The sequence below is a fragment of the Ctenopharyngodon idella genome, chromosome 21, assembly GCF_019924925.1.
Source record: "Ctenopharyngodon idella isolate HZGC_01 chromosome 21, HZGC01, whole genome shotgun sequence".
NCBI classification, from domain to species: domain Eukaryota; kingdom Metazoa; phylum Chordata; class Actinopteri; order Cypriniformes; family Xenocyprididae; genus Ctenopharyngodon; species Ctenopharyngodon idella.
The window spans coordinates 4,332,850-4,350,219 of record NC_067240.1 but is presented as its reverse complement, the minus strand read 5'-3'; the positions used below and the strand labels follow the sequence as shown (position 1 = coordinate 4,350,219).

At 37.5% G+C, this 17,370-nt stretch overlaps 1 protein-coding gene across 5 annotated transcripts in view; it reads right to left on the bottom strand.

The window, feature by feature from the left end:
- shroom3 (shroom family member 3) overlaps positions 1 to 17,370 on the bottom strand; it is a 66,785-nt gene that overhangs the window by 16,784 nt on the left and 32,631 nt on the right. For 4 of the 5 annotated variants that reach the window (XM_051877828.1, XM_051877829.1, XM_051877831.1 and 1 more), the window contains 2 exons: positions 10,638 to 10,736; positions 529 to 663 (listed from right to left, as the gene is read on the bottom strand). In XM_051877828.1, coding sequence (XP_051733788.1) covers positions 529 to 663; positions 10,638 to 10,736 — 234 coding nt within the window. Of the gene's footprint in view, positions 1 to 528; positions 664 to 4,078; positions 4,269 to 10,637; positions 10,737 to 17,370 lie in introns of those variants that run through there. The other variant, XM_051877830.1, reaches the window with a different exon arrangement.

Below are 17,370 nucleotides of genomic sequence, written 5' to 3'. Positions count from 1 at the left end.
CCTGACCAAAATAATCAACATTTATATCTACTAACGGTCATGTTTGTGGACTTTTTAAGCTACTGATATATGCATATGCATCCACGTGCCACTGAAATAACCCTCAAGAGCTAATTATTTAAAATTATTTTGTGTATGTGATATACATATTTGTGTATCAAGAGGTTGCAACTTTAAGGAAATACCTCATGAAGCCAAATCAGGTGCTGCAACCCATACAAAGCACACATATTATTCTCTCTTAAATGACTTCATTGTTGTCAGTGGATTATTGCTAAGCTGTGTTGGCCGATCCTTCAATTGCGTAGCTAGGAACTGTTAAAAATGTCATCTTCACTATTGTATCTCGGTCAAATCTGACATGCTATCCTTGTGAAACAAACCGATGAAGAAAGACAGAAAGAATGCAACATGGGAAATGAGATGGAAACAATCAAGGCTTGAAAATACTGTTATTTTCTTTGCTCTTAAACAGAAACGGTTAGATGCACCAGATTGCATGTGTATTTGTGTGCGAGTTGTGCTGACCTGGAGTGGTAGCTCTGGTGCCAGGGGGCTCCCACACCACCCTGGGTGACTTGCATCATGCTTTCTGAGTCCTGAGGGCCCTCGCCCAGCTTCGTAGAATGCCAGGAATGAGGTCGAGATCCAGGCTCACTCCGTCTGGGAAAGAGTGATTCGAAGAAATGTAAAAATACATGCCCTTCTCAAATACACGAAGAAAACACAAATGTGAACACATTATGCTACAGCAAAAGCAGTTAGAATTAAAAATAAATAAAATAAAATACAAAAACAAAAGTCGGAAATAGTTTAGTGACAAGTCAAAGCACTCTAATGTAAGCATAAAGCATGCATTGTCTGGTGTAGTCAAGGCCACTGAGGATAAAGCATCAAAACATCCCTGAAGAATGTGGCACTGCATTATAACCAGAATCTCACTGTGTAAACATCAGTAAATAGATACTTCCTAATCTAGCCACTGACAAATTGAACTCAACCAATATTTGGACTAAGAATTTAAGTTCTTAATTTATGTTACAAATATTTATGTATTATAAACATCTATTCCTAAGAATGAGAAATAAAGTTCTGGGAAACTGGAAATGCATATCTATTTCTGGTTTTGGCACAGGGTGCTGAAGTATGTTTTCGAAACATGGCAAGAATGCCGGCATTGTTTAAAACAAAAACATTTTTGGATTCAAACTGCGTGGAACATAATGAATGTTTTTCACATAACGATCAGCAGACTGTCTGTGCCTACTGCTGCTCCAGACATTTGAACACACACACACACACACAAAAACGCTGCCAGTTTGTGCCCAACCAGTCTGCTGACTGAAGTGACCTACTAAGGTCTTTAATGATGGTGTGAGATCAGTAGCCAGAAAGACAAAGCCAGTAAGAGACTAAAGATCATGTTCAGTCAGCTGACTGGGCAAATGTAGCACATACTGTACCTCGCTTAGTGATCTTCTAGAATTGCACCGTTCTAGAACTTTGGGTTTGACTTGGATCATTAAAGTTGTAGGACTTGAGTGTTGATTGTAGTGCAATTACATATCAATATGACTATGAAATATATATATATGTCAGCTAGATGTTATTATCTAAATATTAAACAAATAAGAAATATTATTATTATATCACTGTAAAATAAAAAAGATAGGTCATTGTTTGAGGAGCTGTGAATTCCTCCACAAAGCTGCACCTACATGATCACATTTCTCAGGACAATGAAGTGTCTTAGCCTCCACACACAGTTGTTTCCTTAACAACCCACTCCCTTGAACTTTGACCCTGCTCTGTGAAGACAGATCAGACATTGCATCTGCAAAACATCTGGCGTTTATGATATGTTGCTATGGAGGTAATTTTCTTGCTGCTTTAACACACCCTCTTCCAAAGGGCCATTCCTTATGACCAGCCTAGATTTGGACAAGAACCTTTATAATGACTTCCACAAGTAAAACATTTAATAAAATCAATGTTGAGCAAAGTAAAAGAACTGAGCAGACAACAGAAGACCGTTTTGACCACCTTATGATTGCTCGAACCCACTGTGGTTAAATCTGAGAGGGTAAACAGGAAACACTGATCTTGAAGTACTGACGTACTTATCTAGATTCACAGGAACGGAGTCGTTTCATCTAAGGAGGATAATTATGTTGCATTTTTAAAATAGTTGCTGTAATGATTAATCATATAGAGATTTTGGGTTTGTGCCATGCATTACCTGCTCGACAGCAAGTTACTCATATATATCGCAATTTGAATAAACAGGGTTTTCATCAATAACTAAAACTACAACTATTAAAAAGTTGTTGTTAATTGAAATAGAGCTGAAAACAAATATAAATATTCAATGAAAAACAAAACAAAAACTAGAAACATTGTCTTGGCAACTAACTGAAATAAGTTTAAGGCCCCGTTTACACTAGTGTGTCTTCATTTTAAAATGCATAACTTTTGCTACTGCTTACACTACCCCGGCCTTTTCGGACCTCAAAAACGGAGACTTTCGAAAACGCTGCAGAGCCCGTTTTAGTTTGAAAATGCCAGGGCTGCGTTTCCAAACGGACCAAAATTCGCTCTGCGTATCCTTGACGACAGTGTAAACAAATTACACGGAGACTGAACTGCAATCTTTTCTGACTTAGTTGTCATTTTTAGCAGCCATTGTGCAGTTAAACACTGATTTTTTTTTTAATACTGCAGCTGCCTACATGCGAAAGAGGCAACACTTGAACGCGCATGCCCAGTGACATGCGTTTTCGGTCATGTAGTGTAGACGGAAATCGTTTCTGAAGCGCTGTGGAAACGCCAGTGTAGGATCATTAGTGTAAACAGGGCCTAGTGGCGCTTTTCCACTGTGTGGTACGACTCGGCTCGGCTCGCTTTACTTTCGGTTTGCTTTTCCACTGCAGTTTAGTACCGCTTCAAAGTGGGTGGGATTATAGACTGATCGTGTAGTTGCGCCGCCTCTACTGCCGTGGATCCGCTTCTCGTCTATTGACCACCATACAGCCATTTGTTTTTTCAAGTTGTGTGTGGTAGTCGTTTAAAGCAAGTTGTTTAAAAAAAGTCGCGCAAACAAATGATACTGCGGTGGCTGTTACTGACTATTTATATCTAGCTGGTTTGGTGTCTCATGTTTCAAATCCAATGACGCTGGTATTGACGATTCGCTCTGACCAATCAGTGATCTGCAGTGTTTACACGTCACATTTAGTATCAGTATGGCTCGCTTGGAACCTCCACCGAGGTGGTACCATTTAAGCGAGCCGAACCGTGCCGTACCATGCAGTGGAAAAGCGCCAAAAAGTGAGCCGTACCGAACCGTACCATGTAGTGGAAAAGCGCCACAAAATTACTAACTACAAAAAAACCTAAACTATTTCCCGTTTACACTAGTGCGTTTTCGTTTTAAAACGAAAACGATCCTCATCTACACTGGCTTTTCCACAGCTTTTCAGAAACAAGGCCTAAAACAGGGCCTAAAACGAAAACTGAAATAAAAATAAATCAAACCTAAATAGTAATATTAAAAAAAACAAAAAAAAACAAACAAAGAATTACACTTAACAAATTTACAAAAACTTAATTATTAAAATGAAAACTGAAAATATAAAAATAAAATCTAATAAAAAAATATTAAGAAATACTATAATAGTATATACACAGTATAAATTAACATGATTTAAGGGTACAAGTGAAATGACTGCTAGAATTAGAAATGTAATCAGAATTAGATATGAAATCCTATTCAGGGCCTATCAATTTTTGTCCATATAATGAAAGTCAAAAACATTTTATGGACAAGAAAAAGACAGGCATTTTCCAAAATGGTCCACAAAAGAAAAAGTCATACAGGCTTGGGGTTAATAAATCATGACAGGATTTTAAATTCTGCCTGAATTATCCCTTTATCTCGGCAGGTTTATAAAGCAAGTAGTCAAGGTAAAGCATGTCAAAGGCCTTCCTCAAGCCAAGAGACTGGTTACCATTACCTGACCTGCAATCTGCAACCTGTTATTCCCTTGCTATCCTCCCTTACTGAACATTCAGCAATTACCTTGCAGTAAGTCTCAGCACTTTGGTGATGAGTCCAGTGGCCAGACCGTTGACGCTAGTCTCTGATGGAGTCTTGCACAGCGCCCCGTCCGACCGTCCAAGATTTGATTTCTGCTTCCTCCGCAGCTTTTTGCGGTAAAAGGCCCCGAGCAGCTCCATGTTGTCCTTCGCAGTCTCCCGATAAACTGAGAGTAAAACGAGCGGTGGTTGGAAGGGTTGGCGGGGTGCAGCTCGACGACGCAAAGATCGTTAAAACACGCAATTATGAGTCATTAAAATTACACGATAAGAGCTAGAATAAACATCCTGCCCTCGGCAGCACTGGGCGCTCGGGACAAACATATTTCAAAAACGAAGATAGAAGGAGGACAAAGGGGAGGAAAAAGCTTCCTTCATGAGATTGGATATTAGAAAGTGTATATAAGAAAGTCGGAAAATAGTAATATAACGCAACATGCCGACAGCTGGGAGCAAATGTGAACACATGATAGCATTCGTTCATAACATCAAACAAAGACTGCTCTTTGTGTGCATCTTCCTCTCTTCCTTTCTTTTTCTCCCTCTTCGTCATCATGATCATCCACGTGATCCCAGACAAGTCAACAAGCCCATCCATGCCCAGAGGGCATTATAGGAACAGGAAGGCCATAGTTAGGGTGTGTCGCAGGGTTGCTTTCATGTGCTGGTGACAGCCGTCTCCGGGCCTGCAGGGAATATGTGCAGGTGTAATAGCACAGGTGTCTTCACCTGTCCGCAAAATAAGGCCACTGGACGTGAGCAACGTGTTGACATATTGCTCAGTTTACCCTTGTGTGCACATCAGAAGACCCTGAGGTTTCTTTCACAAATACATCAGAGTAATGACACCCGAGTACAATAACTGTGGATTTCCGTGGCATCCCATCGTTCCCAGGAGAGTCCCTTCTCGCCACACTCTCATAGTAACATGACTCTTAGGGAATCCAAAGGGTATGACCCATAAAAAAAACCCCCAAAACCATCTCTCTCGAGCCTTCTCGTCGCCTGCCCGGCTGGGCCAGACTGCGAAGGGTGTGTCCCGCTGCAGAAACCTTATCTGATCCCTGGGAACACGGCTCGTCAACTACACTAATCTGTTTGATCTGAGAGGAAACTGAAATTGGAGAATTGGATTAGACTGGGATGGGGGTGTTTGTACGGCAGGGTTTGAGAGGAGAATGGAGATGGATGCTAAATACTGTCTGTCTGGTGTGGCTCTTATTGCTGCAATCACAGAGAGGTGTGTGTGTGTGTGTGTGTGTGTGTGTGATGGAAATGGATATAGTTAGTGATAGAGCAGGTCTCAGGCTGCATCCCAAATAGTTTTCTATTTGAATACGTTTTAAAATTTATTCCTGTGATGCAAAGGTGAATTTTCAGCATCATTTTTCCAGTCTTCATTGTCACATGATTCCAGGATTTTTCTCCATATAGTGGACTTCAATGGGGAACAACATGTTGAAGGTCCGAATGTCAGTTTCAGTGCAGCTTCAAAGGGTCTACACGATCCCAGACAAGGAATAAGGGTCTTATCTAGTGAAACGATTGGTCATTTTCTAAGAAAATAAATAAAAATTATACACTTTTTAACCACAAATGCTTGTCTTGCACTCCTCTGCGATGTGGCGCGCCAAGCATTGCTTAATCACATTGGAAAGGTCACGCATAGGGATGTAACGATGCATCCGGAACCGGTTAAAAATAGATTAAAACTTGACGATTCAAGTCGGTTGAGATGCTAAATGAACTGCGATACATTTGGGGGCGGGGGTTTATATGAATGTATAGCTGAGGGGAAGTTTTCAGAAAAGTTTTCAAAGATTTCATTTTCTTTTTATCTTACTTCCGTACAATGCATTTTAAAGTAGTTTTAGCGCACAGCGCTGCTTTGTTTATAGCGGCTGTATTGCCGCTGTTCCATAAGTGCCACCTGCTGTCAAGACAGTGAATTTGCGTTCTCATGCAGCTCGTCTGCTGAAGTTTTATGTAGCATAATTTCACAAAGCTAAAGTCTAAAAATTCTGTTTTTACTTCAATGTTAAAAATTATACAATCTAATTTAAATTAAAAACTTCTCATGCTGCATGTATGCAACACCTTTGTTGGGATTGTGATTAAAATGCAATGGTTGCCTCTAATTTTAAATGGCTACAGATAGTTCAGCCTGTAATAGAGCAAATAAACATTTTGTTATAAAGATATTTCAATTTCACAAAGAAATATGCTGCATTTTGTCTGAGAAATAATAAAAAGACACTTTCTCATTTAAATCTCATTTTGTTAACAAAATCGTGAGAAAATCGAATCGTGAAACCAGTATCGTGAATCATATCGAATCGTGAGTTGAGTGAATCGTTACATCCCTAGTCACGCAGCCAAAAAACTCCATCTCATTTTCTTCTCCAACTTCAAAATCATCCGACGTTGTTTTACCTTTTTTGTAAAGGGCGCCTGACTTAGTCTTTGCATGTTCGCTTTGTAAAGACTTGCTCGGTACTTTCGCCTACGCTAACATGATTACGTAACGCATGGTGCATCACAGAGCAGTGCAAGATGAGTATTTGTGGTTAAAAAGTATATATAAATTTTTTTTTTTTAGAAAATGACCAATCATTTCACTAAATAAGACCCTTATTCCTCATCTGGGATCGTGTAGAGCCCTTTGAAGCTGCACTGAAACTGCATTTTGGACCTTCAAACCATTGAACCCTGTTGAAGTCCACTATATGGAGAAAAAAACTGGAATATTTTCCTCAAAAACCTTAATTTCTTTTTTACTGAAGAAAAAAAGACAAACATCTTGGATGACATGGGGGTGAGTAAATTATCAGGAAATTTTAATTCTGAAGTGAACTAATCCTTTAAGGCCCGATATATTCACGGTGAAGATCTTGTTCATTCTTCGCTTAAGGGTAAGCTTTACAGTTTTAAACAAAAATCAGTGTCAGTATCTCTTTCAATGAAAACTACAACTTCATTTTCTACTATAAAGTGGTTCTCCATTGTGTTCATATTTTTACTCGCAGATGTTCGACCTTGACGACTGAAACAGAAGAAGGCGGAGCCTCAGAGCCACACCTACCTATTACATAACTGCCACGGACCAATGGAAGATTGAGGAGTTTACCAGCCAGAGCGAACTTTTCAAACTCCCGAAACGAACTCCAAGCTAACTTTGTTTTGGCCTGATTTTGTTCGAAATGATATCATACTAGTTCTTCAATTTCACTTGAAGTATATTGAGGCCTTTACATCTGGATGCCATCTCATGACATAAGTGAAGCAACTGTCTTCTTCTATCCTCCATCCACCTTTGCTTAAATCAGAAGATGGAGAGAATACAGAGATCACACTCACCCTCCTTTTGACCCCACAGGAGACCCAATGAACCCTCAAACCGAGTGTAGCAGAGTTCTTTAAACTAACACGGTTCATCAGACTGAAGATATCCAGGGGGAGACGGGTTATGTTATTAATGCATGTCACTGTGGGATTATGGGAAATCCTACCTCTGAGTGTGCGAATAACATTGGAATGTTCACAATCCAGGAACATGGATGAAAAACACACATGACAGATGAACTGCAAGTGAACTAGACGTTATTAACGTCCTAAAAGAAGATTCTTCTAAGAACCAATTAAAGCATTATGGAGAATCCAAGCGAGTGAGAAAGTTAGGAGAGAGAATTTAAGATGAGGAGTTTTTAATTGTTGTCCCAAGATACTTTAGACTCACTTCCTGTAAACATTCCATGAATGTCTCAATGCATGTGTACGATAACACGTACACGTATGTAAATAATTGCTCTAAACTGTTGGGTGGGCCTAACACTATTGTCTTGGATTCATTTATGTAATTTCATTATCTTTTACACAACAAACTTCTCAAATCCATCAAATCACCAATGAAAACTTCAATAACTGCAGGAAAAGACCATCTAAATATATATTGTTTTCTTTCAGGTCTTGTGTGGCATTACAACGTCTATGATATTCGGAGCCCAGAGATGAGTGGACTATCCAAAACAAAGACTCAAACTAGGTAATCTCAAAAAGCTTGTCCGGGGGGTTGAACATGACAACTAAACACGGACAAAATTAAACATATTCATTATCTGTTTACATGAGAGGGGTGGGAAATATTGTGCACGCTATCTGTCTTTGTGTCTCTGGAGTGACCAGCGCGCCATCTGTCGGACCAATGAAATCTACTGGATGCAAAATAAGTGACCTTTTTCATGTATTTATGTGTTTGAAATTACAGTACACTGTATATTAAACTGGATCACTAAAGAGCTTTACATTGACACTACCGCTCAAAAGTTTGAAAGATTTTCTAAACAATTTTGAAAGAAGTCTCTTATCTTATGTCATTTATTTGATCAAAAATACAGTAAAAACAGTAATATTGTGAAATATTTTTATGTATTTTTATGTAAATATTTATAACTCTTTAAATACATTTAAAATGTATTTTATGATTTTCTTTTTTTAAATCTCTTTGAATGAATGATTCATAAATACTTCAATTGTTTCATTATTGGATTAATCATTTTTGAACGAATCTCTTGAATGACTGATTCAATGACAAATTATTTTTTTAATAGTCACTTGTCGCCACCTACTGGTGTAACAATGCAACTGATACAATCTTTATCTGAAGTGCCAGTTACTCTTAAAGGGTGATTTGCTCTATTTTGATCACTTCTGTATACATCAGTGTTTATATCCGAACTATAAACTTTTATCCTGGTACTTCTTTGATCATTTGAATATTTAAATTTTGGATCTCTGTAGATCAGCGGCAGCGTGAACACAGATTTGAATGTCCTGGTATGATTTTGTCAAGGGTTTAATAGACACAGGCGAAGCATTGTCATTTAGGAATAAGATCGCATGGGTGTTTGAATCGAGATTGTGATTTTTTAACGATTAATCATGCTGCTCTAGTGTACAGTATATTGGAGTATATTGGATCCATGCATCCGGTCTTAAAGTGACAGCAGCATAATATTTCTGCTGCGGTCTGTTTTAAATGTTAATTAAACAAAAAGGGACAAAGAAAAAAACACTCACTGCTCTTAACTGAATAACTTTTGAAACTTTAATAAGGATTAAACTGTTTAATTTATACAGTGAAGACAATCCAATGTTATTTTACATTTGATTACTTTATTCAATGTCTCAAACTGAAAAACTGTTACTTGTCTTTAATAATGGTTTAAATTTAATTTAATAATGGTTTTATATTAGTTAGGCTAGCAGTTTTAGCTGTGGTATCGATATTGGGATAGAGAATTGTTAAGTTTCACTGGTATCTAAAATTTTGGTGTCATAACTGGCTGGTGGGCCGGTGAAAAATATTTATGGAGGTAAATGTTCTTAAGTGGCAAAAGGTTCATTTAAGGCCCTATATATATATATATATATATATATATATATATATAAGGATTCTTTGATGAATAGAAAGTTCAAAAGAACAGCGTTTCTTTAAAATAAAAATCTTTTGTAACATTATAAATGTCTTTACTGTGACTTCTGATCAGTTTAATGCATCCTTGCTCAATAAAAGTATTAATTTCTTTTAAAAAAAAATCTTTTGAATGGTAGTGTACTTCTGAAAGTAATGTGAGTGATGCTTGGCAGTGCAAAAATTGCCACCATGATGGTGGACACATCAACTGCCTGATGCCAAATGGGTCTCTAGATTTGGCTTGGGTCCCTTTTTCCATCATGTCCACATCAAGTTTGTCAATGGCATGAGACCTTTCCATTACAGCCTTGTTCGGATGAAAGTGAGATTTCGTATCGGGTCGTCTCGCTATTTACAGCATCTGTACACAGTGATCCAGTTTTATTTACACACAGAAAGAAAGGAAAAGAAACAGATAAAAAATTGGCATGTGAGACAACAGCTCAATCTTGACCTTCTCCGAAAATCCCCCTAAAAGCCTGTAAACAACTCAGTAATAGTGCATTTAGAGCAAACAGAGACGGGATGCAATGACAGTCACCCCTAACGTGACCGTCAGGGAAAACATAAACCCAAATCCACTTCAGCACTTCCTTTTCCTTTAAGAGACACGTTCATTTCCTGTTTCCCGTAGATAAAAAAGTGAGGTTCTGTTTCCTGAGAATTTCCTTTGATGAATGACCTCATGTGTGCAGATCAGGGTTATTATCGTTAACTAAAATATAAAATTTTTGTTACTTGAAATAAAATAAACGTTAATAAAATGTAAAAAACTGAAATAATTTATTTCAGCAAGTGGCTAAATTAAAATATTCATTTTCATTTAGTTAATAACTAAAACTGAAATAAAATTAATAAAACCTATATAAACATATTTAAAAATAAATTATTACACAATAAATTACACAATTTAATTATTATTATTTAATTTTTATTACACAATAAAATTATTAAAACTAATATAAAATTAAACTAAATTTAAGCTATTAATAAAAACAATTAATAGTATGTTAAAGGTAACACCGGTGCAGATGCAAGCAGGCATGATCAAACACAAAGATGAACACACCTGTTTTTGATGCGTAGTTTCACTCCTCCGCTGCATCTGCTGTCTCTGGAGGGACTGAGAGGACGCGGGCCAGAACAGCAAGGACCAGGACAACACTCTCTACAAACACAAACAGAAGTTTAGGTTAGAAATTCGCTCTTTATAAATAACAGACAGTTAAAGTGTGTGTATCATGGAAAGCATTTAAAAAAAAAAAATAAAGCAAAACATGATCAAATGTCCCTACTTAATCAAAACTTCCTGCTCGGTTTACCCAGAACATTTAATTAAAACCGCAAGAACTTGTTCAAAGATTGTCATGATTATGACATCACAACCATGAGCTCATTAGGTTAAAAACCGGTCAACAAAAAGTGTGTTCGTATATGAATGCTCCCTAAGAAATGCATGTAATGGACATGACTAAACAGGGCTTGACTCGTTGATTTTGAAAATATGTAATTTTGCACATCCCTAGTCTAGACAGTATAAGCTCATTGGTTACTTTGTAGATGATGTGTGTCTGTTTGTCTTTAGATGACGTATTTTTGGAATTTGGAGAATCAGTGTTGGTCAGTGATTGAGAAGACTCTCCTTTAAAAGTCCACGTGTATTGTGTGCACGTTTGGTATTGACTCAGTTCAAATGTTGTGTTGTAGTGGCCGTATTTGACAAAGGAGGCACCGGCCGGTCCATTCACCACATGCTCACGTGGATGTCATACACAGAGAGTTCCTATTAACCAGAAGACAAGATACAGTAAAGGCAAGTCTAAAGGCAAAGACGGTTTTACTGCTTTGAAGTAAAAGTGCATATTAATTTTGGATATAAATGTGTATTAGCAGTTAACAACCACCCCACAATGATAAAAATCCACCCACTCCTTTTTTTTTAAAATCCCCATTAAACCAAAGCAGTCTCATTAGACAAGCCGTACTAATTCTCTGAGTAATGTGATGTCACATTACTCATGCCCCGCCCACAGCCGCTGATTGACAGTCCTGTATTACCATAGTTTCCGCCCTCAGCGAGTTGTACGCTGTCCGCCATTTTCTCCGCGCTCGGGCAGCTGTAGCGACAACAATGTCTGGTAAGTAATTGAGATGTTTTGTTGTTGGATGTAAGAGTGAACATAACAGTCTTCATTTACTGACATCTGAGCTGCTGAACGCAGTGGATTAGTTTTATTTTTGAAGGGAATGCGCCACAGATCTAATATACACATACGATTTCTGTAACTTTGCCTGCTATTTACGTTCACAGACATAACTGACTGTGTTTATGTGAACTGTGTGTGTTTTTAACAGAACCTTGTGTGTATTTGACAGTTTAAACAAAACACAAAATGTGAAAGAGAAGTTACTCACGAGACTTGACGGCTGACAGCCAGCTTCAGATAAGCGCGCTCAGAAAACGATCCATTAGATGTTTAAACTGATATAGCTTTAAAACGTGTGGAAATAATAAACTTTAATGATGAAAGAAAAACTATGCTATCCGTGAGAGTGATCGCGATATAGATGATAATCAAAACCAAGCAGATGTCTTGTTTGTATTTGGCAGAGAATCCGATTGAGGCCGAAACTGTGATCGTAGAGAGGGGGCGGGGCACAGCAGCTCATTTGCATTTAAAGGCACATGCGTGAAAACAGCCTGTTCTTGACTGGAGTCAGAAATGTGTATTTACAACATGGATTTATAAATGATCTTTTAATGGTATTTTAAGCTGAAACTTCACAGACACATTCTGGGGACACCTGAGACTTAAATTACATCTTAAAAATGATAATAGGGGACCTTTCAATTTAATGTTATCAGAGAAAATGTAGCATATAGTTGTGTGGAACACTATTACAATATGGTAAAAGTCATGGTCACTATTCGTCATTGCATGAAAAAACAGAATAAACATTTTTTAAAACATTAAAAAAAAAAACATTCCACAGAAAGCAGGACAGATCATACAGGTTTGGATCAACATGAGGGTTGATGGCAGAATTGTGATTTTCATGGAACTGTACCTTTAAGATCTTCCATACACTCTTAAAAATAAAGCTCCTTTATCAGCATTGATGGTTCCATGAAGAACCTTTAACATCCATGGAACCCTTCCATTCCACAAAAGGTTCTTTAAATTATTAAAATATTCTTCAGACTAAAAAAATGGTTCTTTTAAGAAATGTTCACTGAAAGGTTCTTCGGGGAACCAAAAAATGGTTATTCTATGGCATCGTTGTGAAAACCATTATTTTTAAGAGTGTACTGGTTAGTCTGAAGCCTTCAGACACGAGTACACACACTCTAGATTTCTCACACACTCATTTTTCTCCCCAAAGTTAATTTTCTCGCTGTTGTAAGGAAGTTGAGGGAGGCCAAATCAGCTTCCTGGTTTTGTTCAACACCACAGGGATAGAGAGAAGCATACAGAGGGAGGTAGTTCATAGCAGGTGACTGGTTTTAACGTTTCTGCATGAATGACTGTGGCATTATATCAGGTCAGTGTATCCACAGCGACAAAGAAACATGTTTATGTGGAGAATTACATCAAAACGCACACATACAAAGTCAGTCTGCACACTATATATATATATATATATATATATATATATAGTGAGAGAGAGAGGGGGGGGGGGGATTTTTTTTCATACTAGTTTTATTTCATATATATGTACACTAGAGCTGCACGATTAATCGTAAAAAGATCGCGATCTCGATTCAAGCATCCACGCGATCCTACTTTATTAATGACAACGATTCTCCCGCGTCTATTAAACCTTTGACAAAATCATACCGGAACGTTCAAATCTGTGTTCGTGCAGCCAGAGCCAGAGAGAGCCGTTTTGAATCACACATTAGTTATTTCTGTGTTACAAATATTCACATTATCACAGAAGTACTGAGATATAAGTTTTAAGTTAGTATTTAAATACCGAAGTCTACTACAGCGATCAAAATAGAGCAAACTACCTTTTGAAACGAACTTGGCACATTAAATAACGGGTAATATTAACTACATCTAATTCCACTAGGTGGCGACAACTGACTGTTAAAAAATGTATTTGTCATTGAATCGTTCATTCAAAAGATTCGTTCAAAAACACTGATTCATCCAGCAATGAAACAAGTATTTATTAATGAGTCATTGAATTTATTCAAAACCATTTTTTAAATAATTAAAAAATGGTTTTTAGAGTCAGCAATTAGAGTCAGCAATTTATATTTTGTCAGAACCTCTAGTAAATTACATGTTATTTTGTTTGGTTGTATATTCAGAATCGTGGGAGAATCGTGATCTCTATTTGAAACCAAAAAATCGTGATTCTCATTTTATCCAGAATCGTGCAGCTCTAATGTACCCACATTTGTACTTATCATGATAGATAGATATAATTTAATTTCTTATAATTATCACTAGCTATGTTCCACCTATTTTGATGCGGATTTATCGCATAAGAAAAAATGTTGGATGGAAATGCCAAGATAATTCTAAAAATGCACATAAAAAACATTCACTTAATTGAGGTGGATAAATTGTTAATCTGATAATGAAATTAAATTTCTGTTATTAATTACTCACCCTCATGTCATTCCAAAGCTGTAAGACCTTCGTTCATCTTCAGAACACAAATTAAGATATTTTTGATGAACGCCAGCTCATTATTGGCCAATGCTGATCACATGAGCAGCACGACGCATGCGTGTGATGCTGACACAGGAGCCGGCACAGGAGCCGGAGTCGGCATTCTGACGTAGAACACGGAAGCGCTGCACTGTGTTGAACCATTGTAGTCACATGGACTATTCTAACGATGTCTTTACTAACTTTCTGGGCCTTGAAAATATGTAATAGCGTTGGAGTCAATGGGGGGGACAAAAAGCTCTCGGATTTCATCAAAAATATCTTAATTTGTGTTCTGAAGATGAACGAAGGTCTTACGGGTGTGTAACATGAGGGTGAGTAATTAATGACAAAATTTTCATTTTGTGTGAACTAACCCTTTAATGCATCCTTGCTGAAAAAAAGTATTAGCCTCTTTCAAAACAAAACAAAACACAAAATGACCCTTTTTATAAACAGAATGCTTATTTGTTGATTACAAAGCATTTTGTGTGACAAGTGCTTTGAGACTATTTCATAAACTGCAACTCCAAGAGCTTAGACAGCAAAACAGCAGGCCCTCCCTCCATCTCACTGAGGAAAAGAGAGAAACACGTAATGTTGACACAGCATTCCTATAGTTAGTCTCTCTTTTTAAAGGCTTTCTGAAAGCTTTAACACACAGCTAATAAAAGACAACACAAAGATGTTCCAAACAAACCCAACATAAACTTTTACTTAAAGAGACAGTTCAGTCAAAAAATAAAATCTTTAATTTTCTCACAGTCACGTGATTCTAAAACCAGTATGACGTTCTTTCTAGCGTGGGACATAAAAAAAACAAACATGTATAATATGATTAATTGTGTGAAAAAGAGCAGTTTTGGATCGACATGAGCGTGAGAAAATGCCACCCCTTTAAAAGTGAACAGCATGTCACATACCTCTCTTCTTTCTGTTTTAAAGCTTGATTTATCACTCTTTCTTCAGAAGGGTGTGATCAGCCTGACTGCTGTAAGTATGCTTTGGCTCTGAGCTGTTTCAGAAAAGACATTCTTCTAATAATATCTCTATTAATCACTTCAAGCGACCTGTGAAATGTCATTTATTGGAGCGGAGAGTCTTGATATACCATCTCTGATCACATTTACAATCCATGATTTAGATCCCAGCGTCTGCATCTCTAAACTCTTCTTCTCAAATGCCCCAGCATTCCTTGCATACCTGCCCCCTGGAGGACCTTGGTGGTCACCATAGAGATGTGACCACCATGCAACTTCCTGTAAACCCACAACGTTGCTTACAGATACGCTCACAGATACGCAAGGATGCATTAAAGTTCTTTTGAACTTTATATTCATCAAAGAAATATGTAGGGAGCATATTTGAGGATGGGTTCTTTTGACTTTCGGGCAGTAAATAACCACTTAGCAACCACCGGAACACCCTAACAACTGAAAAGCAACATGCTGAAAATAATGCACCTTGGAAACCACATAGCAACACCCTAGCAACCTCCCACAACTTCCTGAATTACCTACAAGTATAAATTTGTTTAAATGGTAGAAGTCTGTTGCTAATTACAGGGTCAATTTGCTTCATGAGTGTTAATTTGTAAAGACATAATTGCCAGATATCTTTTTTTAAGAAACAGCTCTTTTGAACTTCACACAAAGGAAAATGAATCTCACTGACCAGTGAATATACTGAGGAGTTCAAATTCCACGTTACTGTTGTCATCCTGTGTGTGTGTGTGTGTGTGTGTGTGTGTAAATATTCCATGCCACCCACACGCTTGACCCTTTCCTCACAGATCTGACCTCTCTTGTTTTTAAGCGTCTCGAGTGAAATGCATCCAACCACGACATCAATCAGCCACGCAATAATAAACGCTGAGTACAGCCGAACTCTCTGCAGTGCACAGGATGAACAAACACGTTACTGAACAGAGACAGTCGCTTAGAGAAGGGGTCGAAGAAGACCACCAGCGCTTCAACAACTCAAATGCTTGTCACACCCTGATTTATCATAAGACTGGAAGATCAGAGGTACTTAAAGGGATATTTCACCCATAAATGAAAATGATCCCATGATTTACTCACCCTAAAGCCATCCTAGGTGTATGTGACTATCTTCTTTCAGACGAACACAATCAGAGATATATTTAAAAATATCCTTGCTCTCCAAAGATTTATAATGGCAGTGAATGGGGGGACTGTTTTGAAGACAAAAATAAATACACCCATCCATCCATCATAAATATAATCCATACGGCTCCACGGGGTTAATAAAGGCCTTCTGAAATGAAGTGATGAGTTTTTGTAAGAAAAATATCCACATTTAAAACTTTATAATCTAAAATAACTGCGCAAGCCGACTTGCGCCAAAAGAGTAACCCCCTGACCCGATGTATGACGCAGGATGTAGGAGTAGCGTAAGCTTAGACGTCTCTCGCGGTTCAAATAAATAGGGCTGAGCAACAAGCTCAAGCTCTTCTTCTCTTATATCGAAATCCTCTGACATTTGTCTTTAAAAATGATCATTTTAGACTTCTAATTCATGACCGGTGTTTTGTCTTGTCTGCCGGAAGCTAGTTACTTTACTTTATAAAGTTTTAAATATGGATATTTTTCTTACAAAAACTCATCTCTTAGCTTCAGAAGGCCTTTATTAACCCCATGGAGCTGTATGGATTATATTTATGATGGATGGATGCATTTATTTTTGTCTTCAAAATCTGGCCCCCCCCTTCACTACCATTATAAATCCATGGAGAGCAAGGTTATTTTTAAATATATTTCCGATTGTGTTTGTCTGAAAGAAGATAGTCATATACACCTAGGATGGCTTGAGGGTGAATGAATCATGGGATAATTTTCATTTTTGGGTGAACTATCCTTTTAAAAAGTTCTCAAACACTGTTTTAGAGGTTCATGATTAAACATCCATCTTTGTATTGTTTTTTGAATGAAACTTAGAAACCAGTGACTTTTTCCACATTTTCTCCACTGATTTCTGTGGAGAAATTCTGCAGAATAGATTAAACATGGTAAATGGAGCCAAAATGCAATGCTTTTATTAATAGCTGAACATTTTAGCAATTAAAATGCAATTGCAATGGGCAAAGGATTTATATGACACATCTGCGGGTGCATA